Below are 17860 nucleotides of genomic sequence, written 5' to 3' on the forward strand. Positions count from 1 at the left end.
GTTCAGGCGGAAACGCGCACATCCCTCCAGGCTGGTGCCGGTGCCTGGCGTTCCGGGGCTGGGTCCGCGCGGCGCTGCGCTAGCGGGCGGAGCGGGGCGGGGCCGGAGGCGGGCCGGGGCCGGAGGCGGGCCGGGGCGGGGCGTGGCCCGGCGGCGGTGGGCGGAGCCAGTCGGGGCGGGCGGAGCGGGGCCTGGGCGGTAGTGGGCGGAGCCAGTCGGGCGGGGCGGGGCCCGAGGCCGGGAGGCGGCCCTGCGCTGGGCGGGCGGCAGGGGGCGCTGCGCGCGGGTTCCAGGCCCGGCGGGGCACGTGGCTCGGACGCAGCCCGCGGCCGCCCCGCACCGCTCCGAGGCCGGCGGCTCCGGCCCGCGCCGCCCCGTTCCGGCCCCGCTCCGGCCCGTTCCGGCCCCGCTCGGCCCGTTCCGGCCCCGCTCGGCCCGCGCCGCCCCGCCCCGCCCGCGCCGCCGCCAGCCGCCGAGGGAGCGACGCGACCATGGGCGACGCGGCGGCCGCCCCGGTAAGCGCCGCGCGGGCCGGGGTGCCGGGGCGGCGGGCCGGGCCGGGCCGGGCCGGGTCAGCGCCCGCCGGGGCCGGGGCCGGGGCCGGGGCGGGGGCCGGGGCCGGGCCCGGCCCTGGGCGCGGGGCCCGGGAGCGGGGCGGGGGCGCGGGGTCCCTGGGGCGCGGGGGCGGGCCGGGAGGGCGGCGCTGTGGGGGCGCGGAGGGGCCCCGGGGGCCCCGCGTGTCCGTCGGGGCCCGTGTCTGCCCGCGGGGGGCCGGGGTCACGCGAGGCAGACCCCTGAGGTGGGGTCCCGGGGGCGCCGCGAGGGGGTGCGGCGTGCGCCCCGCCCCGCGCCCCCGACACCCCGCTCGCCCGGGGCCGGTGTCAGTCCCACTTCCTCCCGCAGAGACCCCCGGGCGCCCGCCCTGCCCGCCGACGCCCCCAGGTCAGGTCCTGGCACCCCCGATGGTCGCCCGAGCCCCTCCGGGAGTGAGTCCTGGGCACCGCCGGGTGTGGCCCAAGGCCCCCCACCACCGGGGAAGAAAGTTAAGCATCTTTCTCCTGGAAGGGAGAAATAAATAATTTGGGACCCGAGCGACAGCACGGCGGGGAGGGCGTTTGCCTCGCATGCCGGCGACCCGGGCTCGATCCCCAGCGCCCCATAGGGTCCCCCGAGCACCGCCAGGAGTGATTCCTGAGTGCCGAGCCAGGAGTGACCCCTGAGCACCGCCGGGTGTGGCCCAAGAAACAACAAAAAAGAAGAAATAATTTAATTTTTTTCCTCTCCTTAAAAACATTTATGCCCTGTGCGGTCCCTCGTGGTGAGGTTTCTAGAATCCCCTTTGCACACCTGTGACACGTCAGCATCCCCGTCCCGGACCCCCTGCACACCCCTCTCCCGGCTGACCCGGCTTATTCCTTATAAGGTGTGTGCGCCTCACCTGCGCGCCTCCTTCGGCCTTAGTCCTTCTGACTGTCCGCCCCGCCCCGCGCTTCAGCCCCGTCCCCCCCACCCCAGGGCGTCCACCTTTCCTGAGGCCCCGCAGGATTCCCCGGTGCACCTCGTACCTCCATTTCTTTCTCTGCGCACCTGTTGGTATGCACTTGGGTTAGAATGACCGATTCTTTTTACGGGGAGAGGTTCACACCTGGTGATGCTCAGGGTTCCCTCCTAGCAGTGCTCAGGGGACGTACAAAGCAGCTGTCCTGCCCGCTGTACTGTCGCTCCGGCCCAGGAATATCTAACTCCTCCGTGACCCGTTGCACCTTTACTGCATGGGGCCCAGGAGCAGTTGATAAGTGAATATTTGTTTTTCTTTTCCCCCAATTTGGGGGCCATACCTGCCGATGCTCAGGAGTTGCTCCCGGCTCTGAGTTCAGGAATTACTCCTGGCGGCGCTCAGGGGACGATACGGGGTGCTGGAGAGTGAACCCGGGTTGGCTGAGTGCAGAGCACGTGCCCTCCCCGCTGTGCTTCTGCTCTGGCCCTCATGAGCGAGGGTGTCCGGTCATCGTTATCCCTTCAGTGTTTCGGAGCCCCTGGCCCGAGTGAGTCAGCACCGTGGGCCCCCACGGACTCCCTTTGGGGTGCTTCCTGCCGGCAGTGGTCTGGGGGCAATCCTGGCGGGCCTGGCAGGAGGGGCCCCACCACCCCGGGCCTCTGTCCTCGGCCTTTCAGCTGGAGACCAGGCTGGCAGAGGTGAGGGGAGGGGAGGTGAGCCGGGGAGATGCCCCCCGAGACGGGTTCCAGCCCAGACCCCCGGCAGTAAGCGAGCAAGGGGAGTGGAGACACAGCAGACACCGTGGGGGCCTGGGGACACAGGCGACAGGCTTCTGCCATTCTCCCCGGGCCCTTGGCTCTCAGAGGGACAGAGGGGCCCTCGGGCAGCCACCGGCTATGAGACTGGGGACGTGCTTTGTGGCCCCTTGTCCATCCTGCTTCCCGCTGCGGCTTGTGGGTCCGGCCTGGGGCTCCTGCCTTGGCTCCCGGACTCCTCCCTTTGGCTGTTGTTGGGGGGATATAGTGGGACCCCCCCGCCCCTGCCTGTGGCTGCAGGGACCACTTGGGTGCAGCTTCGGAGGTGGTGGCACGCTGAGAGCCTCCCCTCCTGTCCCCGTGCAGCCTTCGGGGCCTGGGGAGCCTTGGGCCCCGGCCCCCCCGGCCGCTGAGAAGAGCCCGTATCTCTGCTCCACCGAGATCACCCTCTGGACCGTGGTGGCCGCCGTGCAGGCCGTGGAGAGGAAGGTGGACAGCTGCCTGGCCCGGCTGCAGAGGCTGGAGGGCCGCGTGGGCAGCGCCGAGAAGAAGCTGGTGGACTGCGAGAAGACGGCGGCCGAGTTCGGCCACCAGCTGGAGGGCAAGTGGGCGGTGCTGGGCACCCTGCTGCAGGAGTACGGGCTGCTGCAGCGGCGCCTGGAGAACATGGAGAACCTGCTGCGGAACCGCAACTTCTGGATCCTGCGCCTGCCGCCCGGCAGCAAGGGCGAGACCCCCAAGGTAGGCCGGGCGGGGGGCGTGCCGAGAGGGCCCGGTCTCCGGGAGAGCGGGTGAGCACGCGTGACCCTGTGGTTGCAGGTGCCCGTGACCTTTGATGACGTGGCCGTGTATTTCTCCGAGCGGGAGTGGGGCGGGCTGGACGCCTGGCAGAAGGAGCTGTACAAGCACGTGATGCGCGGCAACTACGAGACGCTCGTGTCGCTGGGTGAGGCCGCGGGCGGGGCGGCGCCGCCTTGGCCCCGCGCGAGTGGTGGGACACGCCCGGGCCCGTGCCCGGCCCTCACCACGCGCCCTCTGTTCCACACGTAGATTATGCCATCTCGAAGCCCGACCTCCTCGCGCGCCTGGAGAGGGGAGAGGACCCTTGTCCCCAAGGCCCGTGGGGCCCCAAGGAAGGGAGTGGGGGAGAGGCCGCGGGCCCCAGGCGTGAAGCCGCAGGTGGTGAGTGGGGTGCGGCAGGAGTGTGGGCGCGGGGGCCGGGTGGGCGCGGGGCGTCGGCCTCGGTGCTGCCTGCTGCGCGGTGCCGGCTCAGCCCTGACCCGAGACGGACACTGGGGGGTGTCAGGCGGGGTCGGCGGCACACAGCCTCCTGCCCCCTGCACCTGCCTCGCCGTCAGTCCGGGGCTACTGCGTGGCAGCATCTTTCGACTTGTTTCTTTTCACATTTCGGCTCCTGGAACACACCAGTGGTGCTCAGGGCTTGCTCCTGGCTCTGTGCTCGGGGCTCTCTCCTGGGGGTGCTCGAGGCTTGCTCCTGGCTCTGTGCTCGGGGCTTGCTCCTGGCTCTGTGCCGGGGATCCCTTCTGGGGGTACGGTGTGGGTGCCTTAACCCTGTGCTCTTTCCAGCCCGTTTTAAAAAATGTTTTTCCGGGGCCGGAGCGATAGCACAGCGGGGAGGGCGTTTGCCTTGCACGTGGCCGACTCGGGTTCGATCCCTGGCATCCCATATGGTCCCCCAAGCACTGCCAGGAGTAATTCCTGAGTGCAAAGCTAGGAGTAACCCCTGAGCATTGCTGGTGTGACCCAAAAAGCAAAAAAAAAAAATAATAATAAATTTTCCATTTTTTTGTATTGTGTTTTTTTTTTTTTTGCGGCGGTCACGCCTGCTGGTGCTCAGGCTTACCCTGGCTCCACCCTTTGTGTTCACTCCTGGTGGGCTGGGGGACCGTTTGGGGTGCTGGGGATTGGGCCTGGGTCTGCCATGTGCAGGGCAAGTACTCTGGTGCTGACTGTCTTCCTGGCACCTTTGCTCATAAATTAAAAAAAAAAAAGCCAGTGAGAATAGTCGAGTGAGCTTGTCGGTGCGTGCCCGCTGCTCCTGCCACCCCCCATGGATGTGGCCAAGTCCTGATGCTAAGAAACGAGGCTGCTGCAACCTGCATTGGGCTTAAGACTAGAAAAGGCCTCTGGAAGGGCCCCAGCCACTTGACGGGGGCTTCGTCACATCCCTGCAGTGGGCAGGTGGCCGCCACCGCCGGGCGGCCCTGCACTCGTCGCCTCAGTTGGGTCTGTGGCCCCCGCGCTTGCCCCGCCCCTGGGGAGGTGTGGGGGTGGGCCCCAGGAAAGCCGGCCACCGAGGCCGCAGCAGGTACCCGGGGAGGGCGCTTGCCTTACAAGCAGCCCCCCACAGGGCCCCCCGAGTGCAGAGCCAGGAGTCACCCCTGAGCCCCGCTGGGCATGACCCCAGAACCAAAAGAACGAATGGGGAAAAAAGGAAATTGATCTCTGGCTGCTCTCCTGACCCTGTTTCTTTCCCTTTTCAGTTTGAAGTTTTATTTGGGAGGTGTGGTTGGCACTCCGCGATGCTCAGGGCTCACCCTGGCTCTGCACGCGGGGCCTGTCCTGGCGGGGCTCTGGGGGCCATACGGGGGTCAGCACAGGCAAGGCGGGTGCCTTCTTCCTGTCCTACCGCTCTGGCTACACACGTTGGCTTTTGGGGGGGTGGAGGCCACAGAGCTCAGGCGATGCTCAGGGCTTCCTTCTGGCTCTGCCCTCGGGAGTCACTCCTGGCGGGGTCCAGGGTGGCCATAGGGAGTGCCCGGGATCGAACCCGGGTTGGCTGCATGAAGGCCTGGGCCCTCCCCACTGTCCTCTCTGCCCCCCACCCCCATGTTGACTTTCATCATGAACGTTCGCTGAATCCATGTATGAGCGCTAACAGCTGCGGGCGGGGCTCCCGGGGTTCGAGTCATGGGATGGTGTGTGCCGGCCCCTGCACACAGGTCACCTCCGTCCCTGCCTTTCCCGCCTGGGCCGCCTATTGTCGCTCCTCGCCTGGTGACTCGGGCTCAGAGTCCCAGAGCTCTGTGGACTGGATGTGATCACAGCAGTTCTGCGTGGTGGCGCTGCCTTCTCTCACTGTGGGTCGCCCGGCTCTGTGGCAGCGGTGCTCAGAGATTACTCCTGGCTCTGCACTCAGGGATCACTCCTGGTCATGCTCGGGGCCATCTGGGATGTCGGGATCATACCTGGGTTGGCGGCGCGCAAGGCAAACGCCCTCCCCGCCCTGCTATCGCTCCGGCCCCTGACCGTCTTAATATACTGCTGGATTTGGCTGGCTGTGTCTTGAGGGTTTCTTCATCGGTGATTATTAGGAATAGTGATCTGTATTTTTCTTTTTTTGCTTTTTGGGGTCACACCTGGTGATGCACAGGTGCACAGGGGTTCCTCCTGGCTCTGCACTCAGGAATTACTCCTGGCGGTGCTCAGGGGACCCTATGGGATGCTGGGAATTGAACCCGGGTTGGCCGCTTGCAAGGCAAACGCCCTCCCCGCTGTGCTATCGCTCCAGCCCCTGATAGGTATTTTTCTTGTATCTGATTTAGCTAGCTTTTTTTCCATTTGTGTCTTGCGGGGCCCACACCCAGCAGTGCTTCTGGCCTACTCCTGGCTCTGGGATCAGGGGTCAGTGATCAGAGGTCACTGTTTATGGGGGGCAGGGCTCGAAGGCTGCTCCCACGGATTCTTGGTCAGCTGGGTCAGCTGTTCACAAGGGACCCAGTTTGTGCCGGTACCCGGGCCCACGTGGGGCTCTGACCCGGGCCCGACTGGGAGTCTGACCTGCGATTGTGACCGGTCACAGGATGTCCATGCGGGGTTCTAACCCAGATACTCTCTCCTGGTCACTGTGATTTTCGGTGCCGTGAACACTCCTCCCTCATTTGCCCCTCCCTCGGAAGGTTGAAAGCTGTCGCAGTGGGGCCCGGCGTGCGAGGGTCGGGGGGCTCGCCCGGCATGTAGGTCGCACCTGTGGTCCCCCACACTGCAGGGGTGCTCCCTGAGCACCACTAGGTGTGGCCCCGAACCCCCTCCCCAATGGATGCGGGTCCTCGGCCGGCCAAAACCGAGATAAGAATGGTGGGGGTGCTTCCTGGGAATCCCTGAGAGTCCCCCTCTGGCCCCGCCCCGCCTGCAGCCCCCCGCAGAGAATCCAGCCCCTAAAGCATCTCGAAGTCGCTGCATTGTCACTGCTGGGTCTGGCCCGATGCTGGGTTAGGGGGCGTAGGGGGCGAGTCCGGCCCTCCGGCCGCCCCCCCGCCCCGTCACCCGCTTCTGAGTGGCACCCATGTATTTGCAGGCCTCCCCCCACCTCCGGAACACGCCCCGGGGGACCCGGCCGGAGTTCCCACCCGCGAGCACCCAGAGGCCAGCACCCCGCCCCCCGGGCCGAGCACGGGTAAGTGAGCACCTGGCTGCAGTGTGAACTGAGGCCGGCCGGGTGTGGGCATGCGGAAAGGGTGGGGCGCCGGGGCTGGCACTACAGCCCGAGGGGAGAAGGGAGGGGCCCCCGGGGGCCGCAGGACCAGTGAGTGGCTGCCTCTGGCTTCCTGCGGGGTTCCCGGAGGGCCTGTTGCTCCAGGCGCACCCCAGCGCGTGCAGCCGGGTCTGGGCCCGTGCTCCCTCCCGTGTCCCGGGTCTGGGCCCGTGCTCCCTCCCGTGCCCCGGGTCTGTGCTCCCTCCCGTGCCCCGGGTCTGGGGCGCCGATGCCCGGGTCCCCTCCTGCCGGCTTGATGCAGCCCCGCCCCCGCTGCTCTTGGGGTCCTTCTGGGGACCTTAGTTTCCCCAGTGGGCACAGCCCCTCCCTCCAGCCCCTGTGGAGCTCTGGACTCTGCCCCTTCTCGTCCCACCCTCCCACAGACCTGCCACCGTGCTCCGTGACGCCAAAACCCTGTCCCCCGAGCCTCATCAGCGTGGCCGGGCCTGAGTTCTCGGCCTCCACCCTGCCCGTAGTCCCTGCTGCCCACGCCAGTGTCCGGCGCCCCATGAATTCAGAGGGCGATGCTTCCGAGCGGGGGGCGCCGGCCTCTCCCACGGGGGACGCGGGTCCAGGTGAGTGACGCAGGTGCATGTCTGGGGACACCGGGAGTCACTGGCTCCTGGCCGGGCTCTGGGTTAGGGCCTGCCACTGGAGAGTTCAGGGTGACTCCCAGGGACCCCTGATCTCCCTGTCAGTGTCCCAGTGGGGAAACGCAGGTTGCGGGGGGCCTCCAGTCTGCCCCCGACACGGGGTAATGAGTGGCTTGGGGAGGGGGTTGCTGACCCTCAGTGTGCTGTCAAGACTCTTAGGGGGCGGCCCTGGATGTGGCCTCTGCCTCAGTTTCCCCCTCACCACCCACTCACTGCCCTTCTGCACCTAGCTCCTGTGCCCGGTGCAGCCTGGCCCCAGGGGGCTGGAGGTGGGGCAGTGCCCGCCTGGTGCTGGGCAGGGCTCGGGACACAGGAGCAGGGTGGGCACAGGCCAGCGCCGGGGCCCAGGACCCGGGCTGCCCCCCCACCACAGCGCCGCCGTTGCTCCAGGTGGCCGCGCCGTGGTCATCAAGACGGAAGCCCTGTCGGAGGAGGAGGACGAGACGCTGCCCGAGCTGCTCCTCCAGGGTGACGCCCCCCGCCAGCCCGTGCAGAGACTGCCCCAAGGGGGCCCTGAGCCGCGGACCGCCCCGGGGCTGGCCAGGGGACCGCGGCGTCCGCGGTCCCGCGAGGAGGCCCCCCGGGCCCTGCCGCGCCGGCGCCGCGCGCAGACCTTCCCGTGCCCCGAGTGCGGCCAGAGCTTCCGCCTGAAGATTAACCTGGTCATCCACCGGCGCGCACACGTCGAGGAGGCGGGCGCGCCGGCCGCGCTGGAGCCGGGGGAGGTGGCGGTGCCCGGCCCCATCCTCCGCTGGCTCCCGCGCCGGGCCTTACGCTGCGGCCAGGCAGGCCAGTGCCTGCCGGGCTTCCCGCAGCGCCGCGGGCTGCTGCTGCACCAGCGCGCGCACGCGGGCCCCGGCCTTCCCGCCCGCGCCCGCCGCCGTGCCTTGGAGTGCACCCGCCGCCCTGCCGCGCCCCTGCAGCGGCGCGGCCACCTGGAGGAGGGCTGACCGCGGCCCCGCGCGACCCCTCCGCCCGCGGCCCGGCCTGCCGCGCGCGGGAAGAAGGGCGGCCGAGAGGGTGCCCAGCGCTCGCCTGCCGTGTCCACGTTCCCCGTCGTGGGGACCCGGGCTGTGGAGGGGCCTCTGGCCGGGCCCTTCCCACTGTCCCCCGGGGCGCCCTGGTCAGAGGAAGGGATTCCTGGGGACTGACCTTCCCACGTGCTGCCTGGAAGGCCTGCTCCTGGGTGCTGAGTTTGCAGAGGGCACTGGCAGCTCCTGGGGGGGGTGTTGGGGGGCGCTGTTACTTCGCCTCCTTTGTGGGGAGACAGGGTTGTCCAGACCCCCTCGGGTGTTGATGGGGCGCCTTGACCCCTGCCTTGGGAGTCAGTGGCCACCCAGGTGTGTGTGACCTCAAGCGCCCAGCCCTCCCCGCAGTCAGTGTTCACCCTCCAGCACAGGCGGGCGGGGTTGGGTGCATGGGCACCCCGAGATTAGCAGCCCTGGAGGAGCTGGTCCCCCAGCCCGTCCTCCGGGGCCCCAGGTCTGAGTTGTGTCTCGCTGCAGAGAGTCTGAGGTCGTGGGGTTCTGGCAGGATTGGGGAGTTCCCCGTACCTCATGCTCAGCACTCCCCGGGGGACACTCCAGTGCTTCTACCTCACCTCCAGCATGCCTGAGCCAGGCGGCCCTCCAGGATGACCCTCCCTCCCATCAGCCTCCGGCCCCCTTTCTGGGCCCTGGAACTAATGTCCTTACGCGTCATCCCTCAGGAGGGGCCTTCGCTCCGTGGGGTGCGGGTGGGGGCCCGCGGGGAGCGGTGAACCCACGTCCCTGTCTTCACGTTACTGGCACCACTCCTACTGAAGCTGGGGCGATGGCCTCAGCCATACCGATGGATGCCTTACTTGGCACTGGGTGGCAGGCGCGTGGCCCCGGCCGTGCCGTTTCTTGTCGCCTCCTTTTGGCCCTCACACGTCCTCTGAGTCAGGGATCTGACCGAGGCCAGGGGGACACTGGAGAGTCTCAGCTCAGCTGCCCAGAAGAGGGTCCTGCTTGTCTGCAGACACCCCCTCCCCGGGGGCGCCACAACTCAGGGTGGGGCCCGCAGCAGGTGCTCAGGCCGCACATGGTGCAGATGGAGCTGCTGAGCGTAACCCCCGGCTGTTTCCTGGGGTCGCCACGGGCAGGGCTGAGCTCCCGAGCGCGCCTCTCCCCAACGCCGGGGGTCCCGCTCCCCGCTCCGGGAACGACGGGAGGGCGGGGACAGAACCCCAGTGCTCAATAAACACGTCGCAGTCGGAGATCGCGCGTCCCTGCTTCTTTCTGGGCCCCGGGGCCGGCGGGACTTGCGGACTGGACGGTCCGGGCGCGGAACCGGCGGGCGCTCACCTGCCGGGCGCACGCCGCGAGGGCGGGGCCTCGGCGACGGCCAATGTGGAGCGGGCGTCGGGACGCGCTGCGCGCAGGGGGCGGGGCCTCCCGGGCCGGCCAATGGCGGGGCGGGGCGGGGCCCGTCGCACGGCCCAGGCGCAGCGGCCCGACCGTCCGCGCCTCGGAGCGTCCCGCAGCGCCGCTTGCTGTCCGGTCGGGGCCCGCGCGCCCGCCGCCCGCGCATCTGCCCGACGCCCGGGAACCCCGGCGGGCCAGGGCGGCCCGGCCGGGCGCTTCTCCGCAGAGGCCCGGGGCGGCGGCTCCGCGGCTGACAGCGCGGGACCATGGCCGAGGCGGCCCCGGCTGCGGTAAGGGAGGCCCCCGGGGGCGCCCGGCTCCCCCCGCTCCTCCCGGGCGCAGGGGCAACGGCCGGAGGACAGCTGCAGGGGACCGGCACAAGGGCCCCTCCCGGCTCCTCCCCCGGTCTGCCGGCCCGGGGACTCACGGCACCAGGGTTCCAAGCCAGCCGCGGGGTCCAGCCCGGGGGGAGGTGGGCGGTGGGGGTCCTCACTCAGCAAGCTTCCCGATCCTGCCCTGCCCTTCCGTCTCCCCGCCCCTCCCTCTGAATCCCCCCGACAGGACAAACCCTGGCCGAGACCAGCGCTGGTACCTGGGGGGGGGGAGGTTTCCACTGCAGCCCTGTCCCCCCACCCCCTCGCCACCCCCCTATACCTGTGGCCCTGGCCCTGTCCAACACCGAGTCCTGGGCCTGCGCGCGCTCCCGCTGCCCAGAGCCCTGGCACAGAGGGCTTGTCCCGACTCCTCTTGCGGAGAGAACTTTGCACAGTTGCCGTGTCCACGCCGCGGGAACCTGTTTGCCCCATACCCTTAGGCCACCCCCATGCCCTCCCGCCCGGGGCCCTTCTCCCGCTTGGTCGCTGCTTGCGGCCCAGTGTCCACTGTTTCTGGACAGTGGACACAGGCAGCCCGGGCTGAATCCCTGGCGGGTCATCAGTCAGGGTCCACCCAGGGCCCCTGACCTCGGAGGCTGACTGCCCCCACCCCCCACCCGCCGCCTTCTGTCCAGCCCCAGGAGTGGCTGAGGGGGGCCGACCTCCCCCGGGAGGCCCAGATCCAGTCGGCGGAGATCTCCGTCCTGGCCATGGTGGCCGCCGTGCAGGCCGTGGAGAGGAAGGTGGAGGCGCAGGCGGCCCGGCTGCAGAGGCTGGAGGGCCGCGCGGGCAGCGCCGAGAAGAAGCTGGCGGACTGCGAGAAGACGGCGGCCGCGCTGGGCCACCAGCTGGAGGGCAAGTGGGCGGTGCTGGGCACCCTGCTGCAGGAGTACGGGCTGCTGCAGCGGCGCCTGGAGAACATGGAGAACCTGCTGCGGAACCGCAACTTCTGGGTGCTGCGCCTGCCGCCCGGCAGCAAGGGCGACGCCCCCAAGGTAGAGGGCCCGGGCCTGGGTCCCCAGGGCGCTCCTGCTGGCTGCTGGCGGCCACAGCCTGACCTCTGTGCCCCTGGCGGCTGCCCTGGTGGGCGCCACTGCGCTTGGGTGGGCGGGAAGGTCTGCATGCCTGCAGGACGGGAGTGGCGCCCCGCGCCCCGGTCCCTGAGGCCAGCGTCCACCCAGGGTTGGGGGTGGGCCAGGCGCTGGCCGCTATCGGACACGGTGGCCTGTGCTTCCAGCTGCCTGTGACCGCCGACGACCCGGCCCTGTCCTTCCCGGAGCAGGAGTGGGGCGGCCTGCAGGACTGGCAGAAGCAGCTGTGCAAAAAGCGCGCCGTGCGGGGCGGCCCCGAGGCCCGGGGTAAGCGGGGTCCGGGCCCCCCAGGCCCCAGCCCTGGGTGGGGTCACCGCTCGGGATCCCCGGGGCCCTGGGGACGCGACAGCTGCGAGTGTGTGCCCCCCCCGCCCTCGGACAGGTGGGGTCCCGGCTACCCCACGTTCGAACAGGCCTGAGCAGGGCGGAGCTGAGCTGCCCCCCCTCCCGGAAGCCCCCGTGAGTCGGGGTCTGTGGTGACAGCACCCCGTCCCTTGCCAGCTGGTGGGGTGCCACTGCACCCCGCGAAGCCTGCCGGGGGGGTCGTGTGGGCTTACCTTGAGGGGCGCCCCCACCAGGAGCTGAGGCCAGTTCTGGGAGGTGACATTCTGAAACACCCCAGTTGTCACCAGCAGGTTCCACAGCGGCCGCTCCCCCACGCTCGCACCCCACACCAGTGCTGTCACCGCTTTGGGTGGGGGCTGAGGCCACAACAAGGCGCTGCCATCCCTTTGCCTGGCCACAGGGGTCTCTCCCGAGAGGGTCACGCGTGGCGGGGTGCTGGCATGAGGGGTGAAGGGGGCACAGCGGGAGGCCTGCGCAAGCAAGCTCAGACCCCGTCAGCAAGCTCGAGTTCTCCCCAGGGTGGGGACCCCGCCCCCAGGTCCCGAGTTCTCGTTTGGAGGCAGAGGGACAGAGGCCTTTCTGTGTCCCGCCGTCGGTCACCCCACGCGCCCTTGGGAGTGTCATAGTGGCGCAACGTGGGCTGTGATGGGGGGGCTGCTCCCCGCCCCCCCCCGCCATGTCTGTCTGAGCCCCCAGCTGCTCTTCGGCGCTCGCCGGAAGGGGGCTGAGAGCCTGGTTTCCTGTGCCGGGCCCTGGTCCTCCTGGCACTGTGCTCAGGGCACCTGGGTGTGCCTCACCCTGGCTCCCAGCAGGGGAGAAGCAGGCAGGGTCTCGAGTGCAGGGGCGAGTGCAGCAGGATGCGGGAGCGGGGGCTGCGGGACCTCGTCACCCTGGGCGGCTCCCCGGGGCCCAGGTACCTCCTGCCCAGGTTCCCCTTGCCTGCGGTGAACGCCGTTAGATGCGGTGAAAGAAACTAAAGTCGGGGCTGGACCCGGAGCACAGTGGGTAGGGCGCTTGCCGGCATGCGGCTGACCTGGGTTTGATCCCTGGCACCCCGGGGAGTCCCTGCGCCCGCCCGCCAGGAGTAAGCTCGGAGCACCCTGGGTGTGGATCAGCAACAAAACCAAAAGAAACTAAAAATCACCAGCAATAGTAAATCTCCCGAGCAGGCGGCGGAGCTTAAACGAGGTTGTACTGGAGGGTGGGCAGGGGAGGGCACTCAGAGGCCTGAGCACTGAGCCGGGAGGCCCCCCACTAGCTGTGCCCGCCTTCATAAGGAGAGAAGAGGCGGGGGGCTGTGCATGTATCAGGGACTTCAGCTCCTTCCAGAACGTTCCGGGGCGTGGCCTTGCTGTCTAGTTTCAGATGACTCACTCTCTGGGGGCTGCCGCTATTCAGAGGGAAACGGGGGGCCAGGAACCAGCTGTGACTCGTTCATGGCAGCCCAGGCACACGGCCCCGTCTCCGGAGTCACTTGGCTTGGTGGCAGCGGGTCCCCCACCCCCAGCGCGGCGGGGCAGCGATGCTTTGCAGACAGGCTCTCTGGAGCTCGCACGTTGGCATGACTCGCCCGCCGGGATCCCGTCGTCTCCTTGGCCCCGCCCGGCCCCGCACCCCGTGCTGTGCCTCGCGTGTGATGAAGCTGGAGCGGAAGTGACGTCACGGGGCCCGGGCCTGTGCTCCCGCTTGGCGCGCGTTCGACGGGGATCACGCAGATGGGGTCCAGCCCCTCCCCGTTTTGCTCTTGTTTGGGGTCACACCCCGGGTGCCCCGGGATCTCTCCTGGCTCTGCGCTCAGGGCACTGTATGGGATGCGGGGGCGAGCCTGGGTCAGCACCCCACCCCGGGTTTAAGCGCCCACCCAGTCCCGCAGACGGGGGCGGGGGACATCGTGTCTGCGGTGCCCGTGCCGGGACTGCTGTGGGGAGGGCCGCGGTGGCCAGGGACAGCTGCGGGCCTCAGGGCTGCTTCCTTCTGTCCCCCAGAACCAGGCGCCCCCGCCTCGCCCCCGGCGCTTCTGCCCTGGATCAAGCAAGAAAAGGAAGCCCCGGGGAGGCCCCTGGCCAGCCCCGGGGGGCAGCCCCCCGCGCGCCCGCGCCCAGGTAAGGCGGAAGCGTGGCCCTGCGGCGGCAGCGGCGGGCGGGCTGGAAGCTTCCTGGTGGCTGGCTGTGGCTTGGTTTCGGGGCCACACCCGGGGGTGTCTGGGGACCACACGCGATGCCCGGGCCGCGTGCACGCGAGGGCCCTCCCCCACCTCCACCCCAAGGGCCTGCAGCTAGCAGGAGGGAGGGGGCGGGCATGAAGGACACGGATCAGAACAGCAGGTTCTGGAGCCCGCGAGCCCCGGGTGGACCTGCTGGCAGCCGTGGGCCGCACCCTAGTGACGGCGTCGCGGGGTGGAGGCGGCTGAGGCGCGGGGGTGGGGGTGCGCGGGTGTTTGGGGCGCACTGGGCAATGGCGAGAAGAGCTGGTCTTGCCCTTGACCCTCGGATGCCAGGGGAGCAAAGTGCGGCGCGGGGGAGGGAGGGCGTCCCAGCTTCCGGTCGGCCCAGGCGACCCCGGTGTTGTCCCTGTGTGTCCCCAGCCGACGGCTGCCTGGGCAGCAAGGAGAAGAGTCTGGAGGGCCCCGAGCCAGCCTGGGCAGGCAAAGTGGCATCCGGCGAAGAAGCCTTCGCAGAGGGCACGCGTGAGGACCGGCCCCTCCCACAGGATCCCCCCACTCAGCCCGCCCCGCCTCTGGACCCCCAGGGCCCAGCCGCACCAGCCGCGGCGCCTTGTGGCCAGAGCGCGGCCCAGAAGGAGCCCGGAGCCCTGCCCCCGCGCCCCCGGCCCGGCCCGCGGCCCCTGACCTGCGCGCAGTGTCCCCCGGGGCTGGCACCGCCCGCGCCCGCGGCCCCCCGCGCCTACACGTGCGCGCAGTGCGGCCAGAGCTTCGTGCACCAGTCCACGCTCACCGCGCACTACCGCACGCACACGGGCGAGAGGCCCTTCCAGTGCGCGCAGTGCCAGAAGCGCTTCGGCCGCCTGTCCACGCTGCTGGAGCACCGGCGCACGCACACGGGCGAGAAGCCGTTCCAGTGCGCGCAGTGCCAGAAGCGCTTCGGCCGCCTGTCCACGCTGGTGGAGCACCGGCGCACGCACACGGGCGAGAAGCCCTTCCAGTGCGCGCACTGCGACAAGCGCTTCACGCGCCTGGCCAACCTGACGGTGCACCAGAACGTGCACCCGGGCGAGCGCGCCTTCCAGTGCGCGCAGTGCGCCAAGCGCTTCGCCCAGAAGGCCGCCTTCCTGCGCCACCTGCGCGCCCACTCGCGCGAGAAGCGCTTCCCCTGCGGCCAGTGTGGCCAGACCTTCGCCTGTCGCTCCTGGCTCGTGCGCCACCAGGGCCGCCACGCCGGCCCCGCCGCCCCGGCCTCCCCGACCCAGGGGCCCCCTGCGGGGGCAGGGTGGGGGCGGCCTCCCCGGGACCCCGCCGCCGCCGCTCGGGGGGCTGACGGCTCCGGGCCCGAGCAGGGCCAGCGGGGCCGGCCTGGGGGCAGGCAGGCCAGTGGCCGCGACCAGGGAGGTCCCGGGGGTCCCCTGCACAGATCTCTCTCCCGCGTGAAGATGGAAAATGCGGGATAGCCCCCCCCCCCGGAGCGCTCCCCCGCAGAGGGCCACTGAGGGTGGAGGGGCGGTGGTGTCCCCAGAGTCCCCATCCGGCCACCGCGGGCCTTGCTACGGCAGGAGGGGGCGGCGGGAATGCCTGGGGAGGCACCCCCAAAGGGGAGAAGGCGCACGTGGTTTTAGGGGGAGCCGCCAGCCTTCTCGACGCATGCGGACTGCAGATTCCAAGGTGTCCAGGCGGGAAGGGGTGGGGAGACGCCCTCAGGGGTTCCACAGGTGCATCCTGAGAGCTGCCCCTCCCACCCCCACGCGTCTATCTGGGCCGCGTGTCTGTGCGCGCATGCGCCTGGCCACCTGGCCGTCAGCGGCTCTTTGGAGCCACAGGTGTGTGCCACTTCCTGAAGACTCCGAGCCACAGGGGACCTGGGTCGGGGGAGCCACGGGCAACAGAGGTGGGATGGGGGTCCGGAGGGAGGGGGGCACGGCTGGGCCACGGGAGGCAGGGAAGGGGAGCCCCCAAGCCCCGCCGCCCTCGCCCTGCCCTTGGCTGGGGCCCCACCATCGCGCCGAGTTGAATTCCTTCCTAGCCCCCACTCTCCTAGGACCCCCAGGCCGGGGGAGTCTCCCACCCCTCCGCGGCTGGGTTCCTGGGGGCGCGTGTGCCCGAGTGCGGTTCCCGGGAGTCTGCGCGCGTTCGCTCGGGGGCAGCGCTCTGCACGGAAGGGACGCTGTTAAAGCAGCGTGCCCCCTCCCCTCGACGCCCCCGTTGCTGGCTGTCGTTACCGACTCGCAGGACAGTGCGGGATCCCCGGGACCTGTGGCTGGTGTCCGCGCCCACGCCCGAGTGACAGGGGGAGTGCTGGCGGGTGGCTGAGGGCGGGGCGCGCGGCGGAGTCCGGCGGGGGCGGCTGCCGCGCCTGTGCAATAAAGACGTGTCCCCCCTGCTTCCGTGTCTGCCCAGACCCCGTTCCAGTGACTCTCACGCCCATCACCTCGCTGTGCTCCCTGCGCCCCACATGGTCCCTGGGGCCGGAGTGACCCCTGTGTCCCTCCCAAAGCAGACGAGACCCCCACGCGCGCTGTCCTGCTATGGAACCTGAGGCCAGGGCCCTGTGCTGCTGACCAGGTCTGGGCCACAGCCCGCGGCGCCCAGGGCCTCCTCCTGGCTCAGCGCTCACTCTTACTTTTCTCCTTTTTTGGGTCACACCCTGCGATGCTCAGGGGGTTTTCCTGGCTCTGCGCTCAGGAATTACTCCTGGCGGGGCTTGGGGGGTCATATGGGATGCCGGGGATCGAACCCGGGCCAGCTGCGTGCAAGGCAAACGCCCTCCCCACTGTGCTCTCGCCCCGGCCGTCAGGGCTCACTCCTGGTGGCTCAGGGGACGCTGTGTGGCAGCGGGCCCAGCCCAGAGCCCTGTCCACCTGACTCTCTGGCCCCCGCGACTCCGTCTTAAGGACCCAGGACAGAGGCACCAGCACCCCCGCTTGCTGGCTGCTGCGGGAAAGATGCGTCTCCAGACAAGGTGCCCGGCGCGTCAGCAGGGGACGGGCACAGGACCTGGTCTGTGGTGACGGGCACCAGTTCCCGCCCCGGCTGCCCTGCCCGACAGGCGCGCCTGGCATAGGGCAGTGGCAGGGACCCACCGTCCTATGCTGCCTCGGCCACTCCCCTCGTTCCTGCTCACACAGGGACTCCGAGTCTGCAGCCACAGCTCCTGCCTGCACCCTCAGGCTGCTGCCCCCCCCCCCCGGAGAGGCCGGCTCAGACACCCCCTCCGACAGGACTGTGACCCGTCCCTTCCCCAAGCACCCCTGCCCTTCCTCCTCACTGGCCCCTGGAGCCGCAGCATCGGGGGGAGGGGCGAGCAACCCCAGCTCCGGGTGTCCGTCCCCACGGACGACAGACTGGCCCCGGTGCCCGTCCCCGCAGAGGACAGACTGGCTTGGGCCCCTGCCTGCACCCCGGCGTGGGGGAGCCACGTGGGAAAGTCTCCCCATTCCGGCCCTAGTCCCACCCCTCCCGCTGACCCTGAGTCCTGCCGAGTGACCCCCAGGCACAGAGGCCAGAGCAAGCCCCCAGCACCTCAGGGTGTGGCCGCCCCCACCCCCACCCTGCAAAAGAAAGAAACGGGCCGAGGGAGGAGGGCGGGGAGAGCTGGGGGCCAGGGACAGGCGCCTGGCACGAGACCCCCGACCCACATGCTCCCCCAGCACCGCCGGGTGCAGCTGGGGGCTCGCAGGCCCGACCACTCCACTGCCCGCCGGGCTGCCGGAGTAGCTCCAGGGCGGCCCCTCCCCCGGCAACATTAACAAACCCAAATGGAGTCAAATTTAAGAAAAAAAGGTGTCACTCTTTCCTTCCTCCTACCGACCATCTCTTCCTTGACTCATGGTGGCGTTCACTGAGTGACGACTTAGCATTGCTCTGTAGCACTGTCGTCCCGTTGCTCATCGATTTGCTCGAGTGGGCACCAGTAACGTCTCCATGGTGAGACTTGCTGTTACTGTTTTTGGCATATCGAATATGCCACGGGGAGCTTGCCAGGTTCTGCCGTGCGGGTGGGATACTCTCGGTAGCTTGCTGGGCTCTCCGAGAGGGACGGAGGAATCGAACCCGGGTCGGCTGCGCTATCGCTCCAGCCCCAGCGTTGCTCTA

General features: G+C 69.7%; 2 protein-coding genes across 4 annotated transcripts; both read left to right on the top strand.

Moving 5' to 3' along the window:
- Positions 1-275: 275 nt before the first annotated feature.
- ZNF783 (zinc finger protein 783) lies at positions 276-9640 on the top strand. 3 transcript variants are annotated; one of them, XM_055130820.1, is made up of 7 exons: positions 276-515; positions 2620-2994; positions 3073-3199; positions 3304-3435; positions 6572-6670; positions 7132-7323; positions 7792-9640. In XM_055130820.1, exons 1-7 carry the CDS (start codon positions 492-494, stop codon positions 8349-8351), a joined length of 1509 nt encoding a protein of 502 aa, XP_054986795.1. In that variant the 5' UTR covers positions 276-491; the 3' UTR covers positions 8352-9640. The 3 variants fall into 3 exon arrangements, with proteins under 3 accessions (XP_054986795.1, XP_054986801.1, XP_054986790.1); XM_055130826.1 differs by having other exon boundaries at positions 277-515; positions 2695-2994; XM_055130815.1 differs by lacking the exon at positions 276-515 and having other exon boundaries at positions 698-2994.
- A 210-nt stretch (positions 9641-9850) lies between these two features.
- LOC129403387 (zinc finger protein 398-like) lies at positions 9851-16150 on the top strand. The gene is made up of 5 exons (XM_055130838.1): positions 9851-10078; positions 10798-11157; positions 11400-11520; positions 13584-13700; positions 14183-16150. The coding sequence occupies exons 1-5, from the start codon at positions 10055-10057 to the stop codon at positions 15220-15222; spliced, it is 1662 nt and encodes a 553-aa protein (XP_054986813.1). The 5' UTR covers positions 9851-10054; the 3' UTR covers positions 15223-16150.
- The last annotated feature ends 1710 nt before the right edge of the window (positions 16151-17860 follow it).

The sequence above is a fragment of the Sorex araneus genome, chromosome 1, assembly GCF_027595985.1.
Source record: "Sorex araneus isolate mSorAra2 chromosome 1, mSorAra2.pri, whole genome shotgun sequence".
Classification (NCBI taxonomy): domain Eukaryota; kingdom Metazoa; phylum Chordata; class Mammalia; order Eulipotyphla; family Soricidae; genus Sorex; species Sorex araneus.

What these genes read in the sequence shown, in the direction of transcription:
- ZNF783 (XM_055130815.1), top strand. Translation starts at nt 2,395, where the DNA reads ATGAGACTGGGGACGTGCTTTGTGGCCCCTTGTCCATCCTGCTTCCCG. An exon ending in CGAGACGCTCGTGTCGCTGG is followed by an intron (nt 3,200 to 3,303) that starts GTGAGGCCGCGG and finishes TTCCACACGTAG; the next exon opens with ATTATGCCATCTCGAAGCCC. An exon ending in CACGGGGGACGCGGGTCCAG is followed by an intron (nt 7,324 to 7,791) that starts GTGAGTGACGCA and finishes CCGTTGCTCCAG; the next exon opens with GTGGCCGCGCCGTGGTCATC.
- LOC129403387 (XM_055130838.1), top strand. Translation starts at nt 10,055, where the DNA reads ATGGCCGAGGCGGCCCCGGCTGCG. An exon ending in CCGAGGCGGCCCCGGCTGCG is followed by an intron (nt 10,079 to 10,797) that starts GTAAGGGAGGCC and finishes CCTTCTGTCCAG; the next exon opens with CCCCAGGAGTGGCTGAGGGG. An exon ending in GCAAGGGCGACGCCCCCAAG is followed by an intron (nt 11,158 to 11,399) that starts GTAGAGGGCCCG and finishes CTGTGCTTCCAG; the next exon opens with CTGCCTGTGACCGCCGACGA.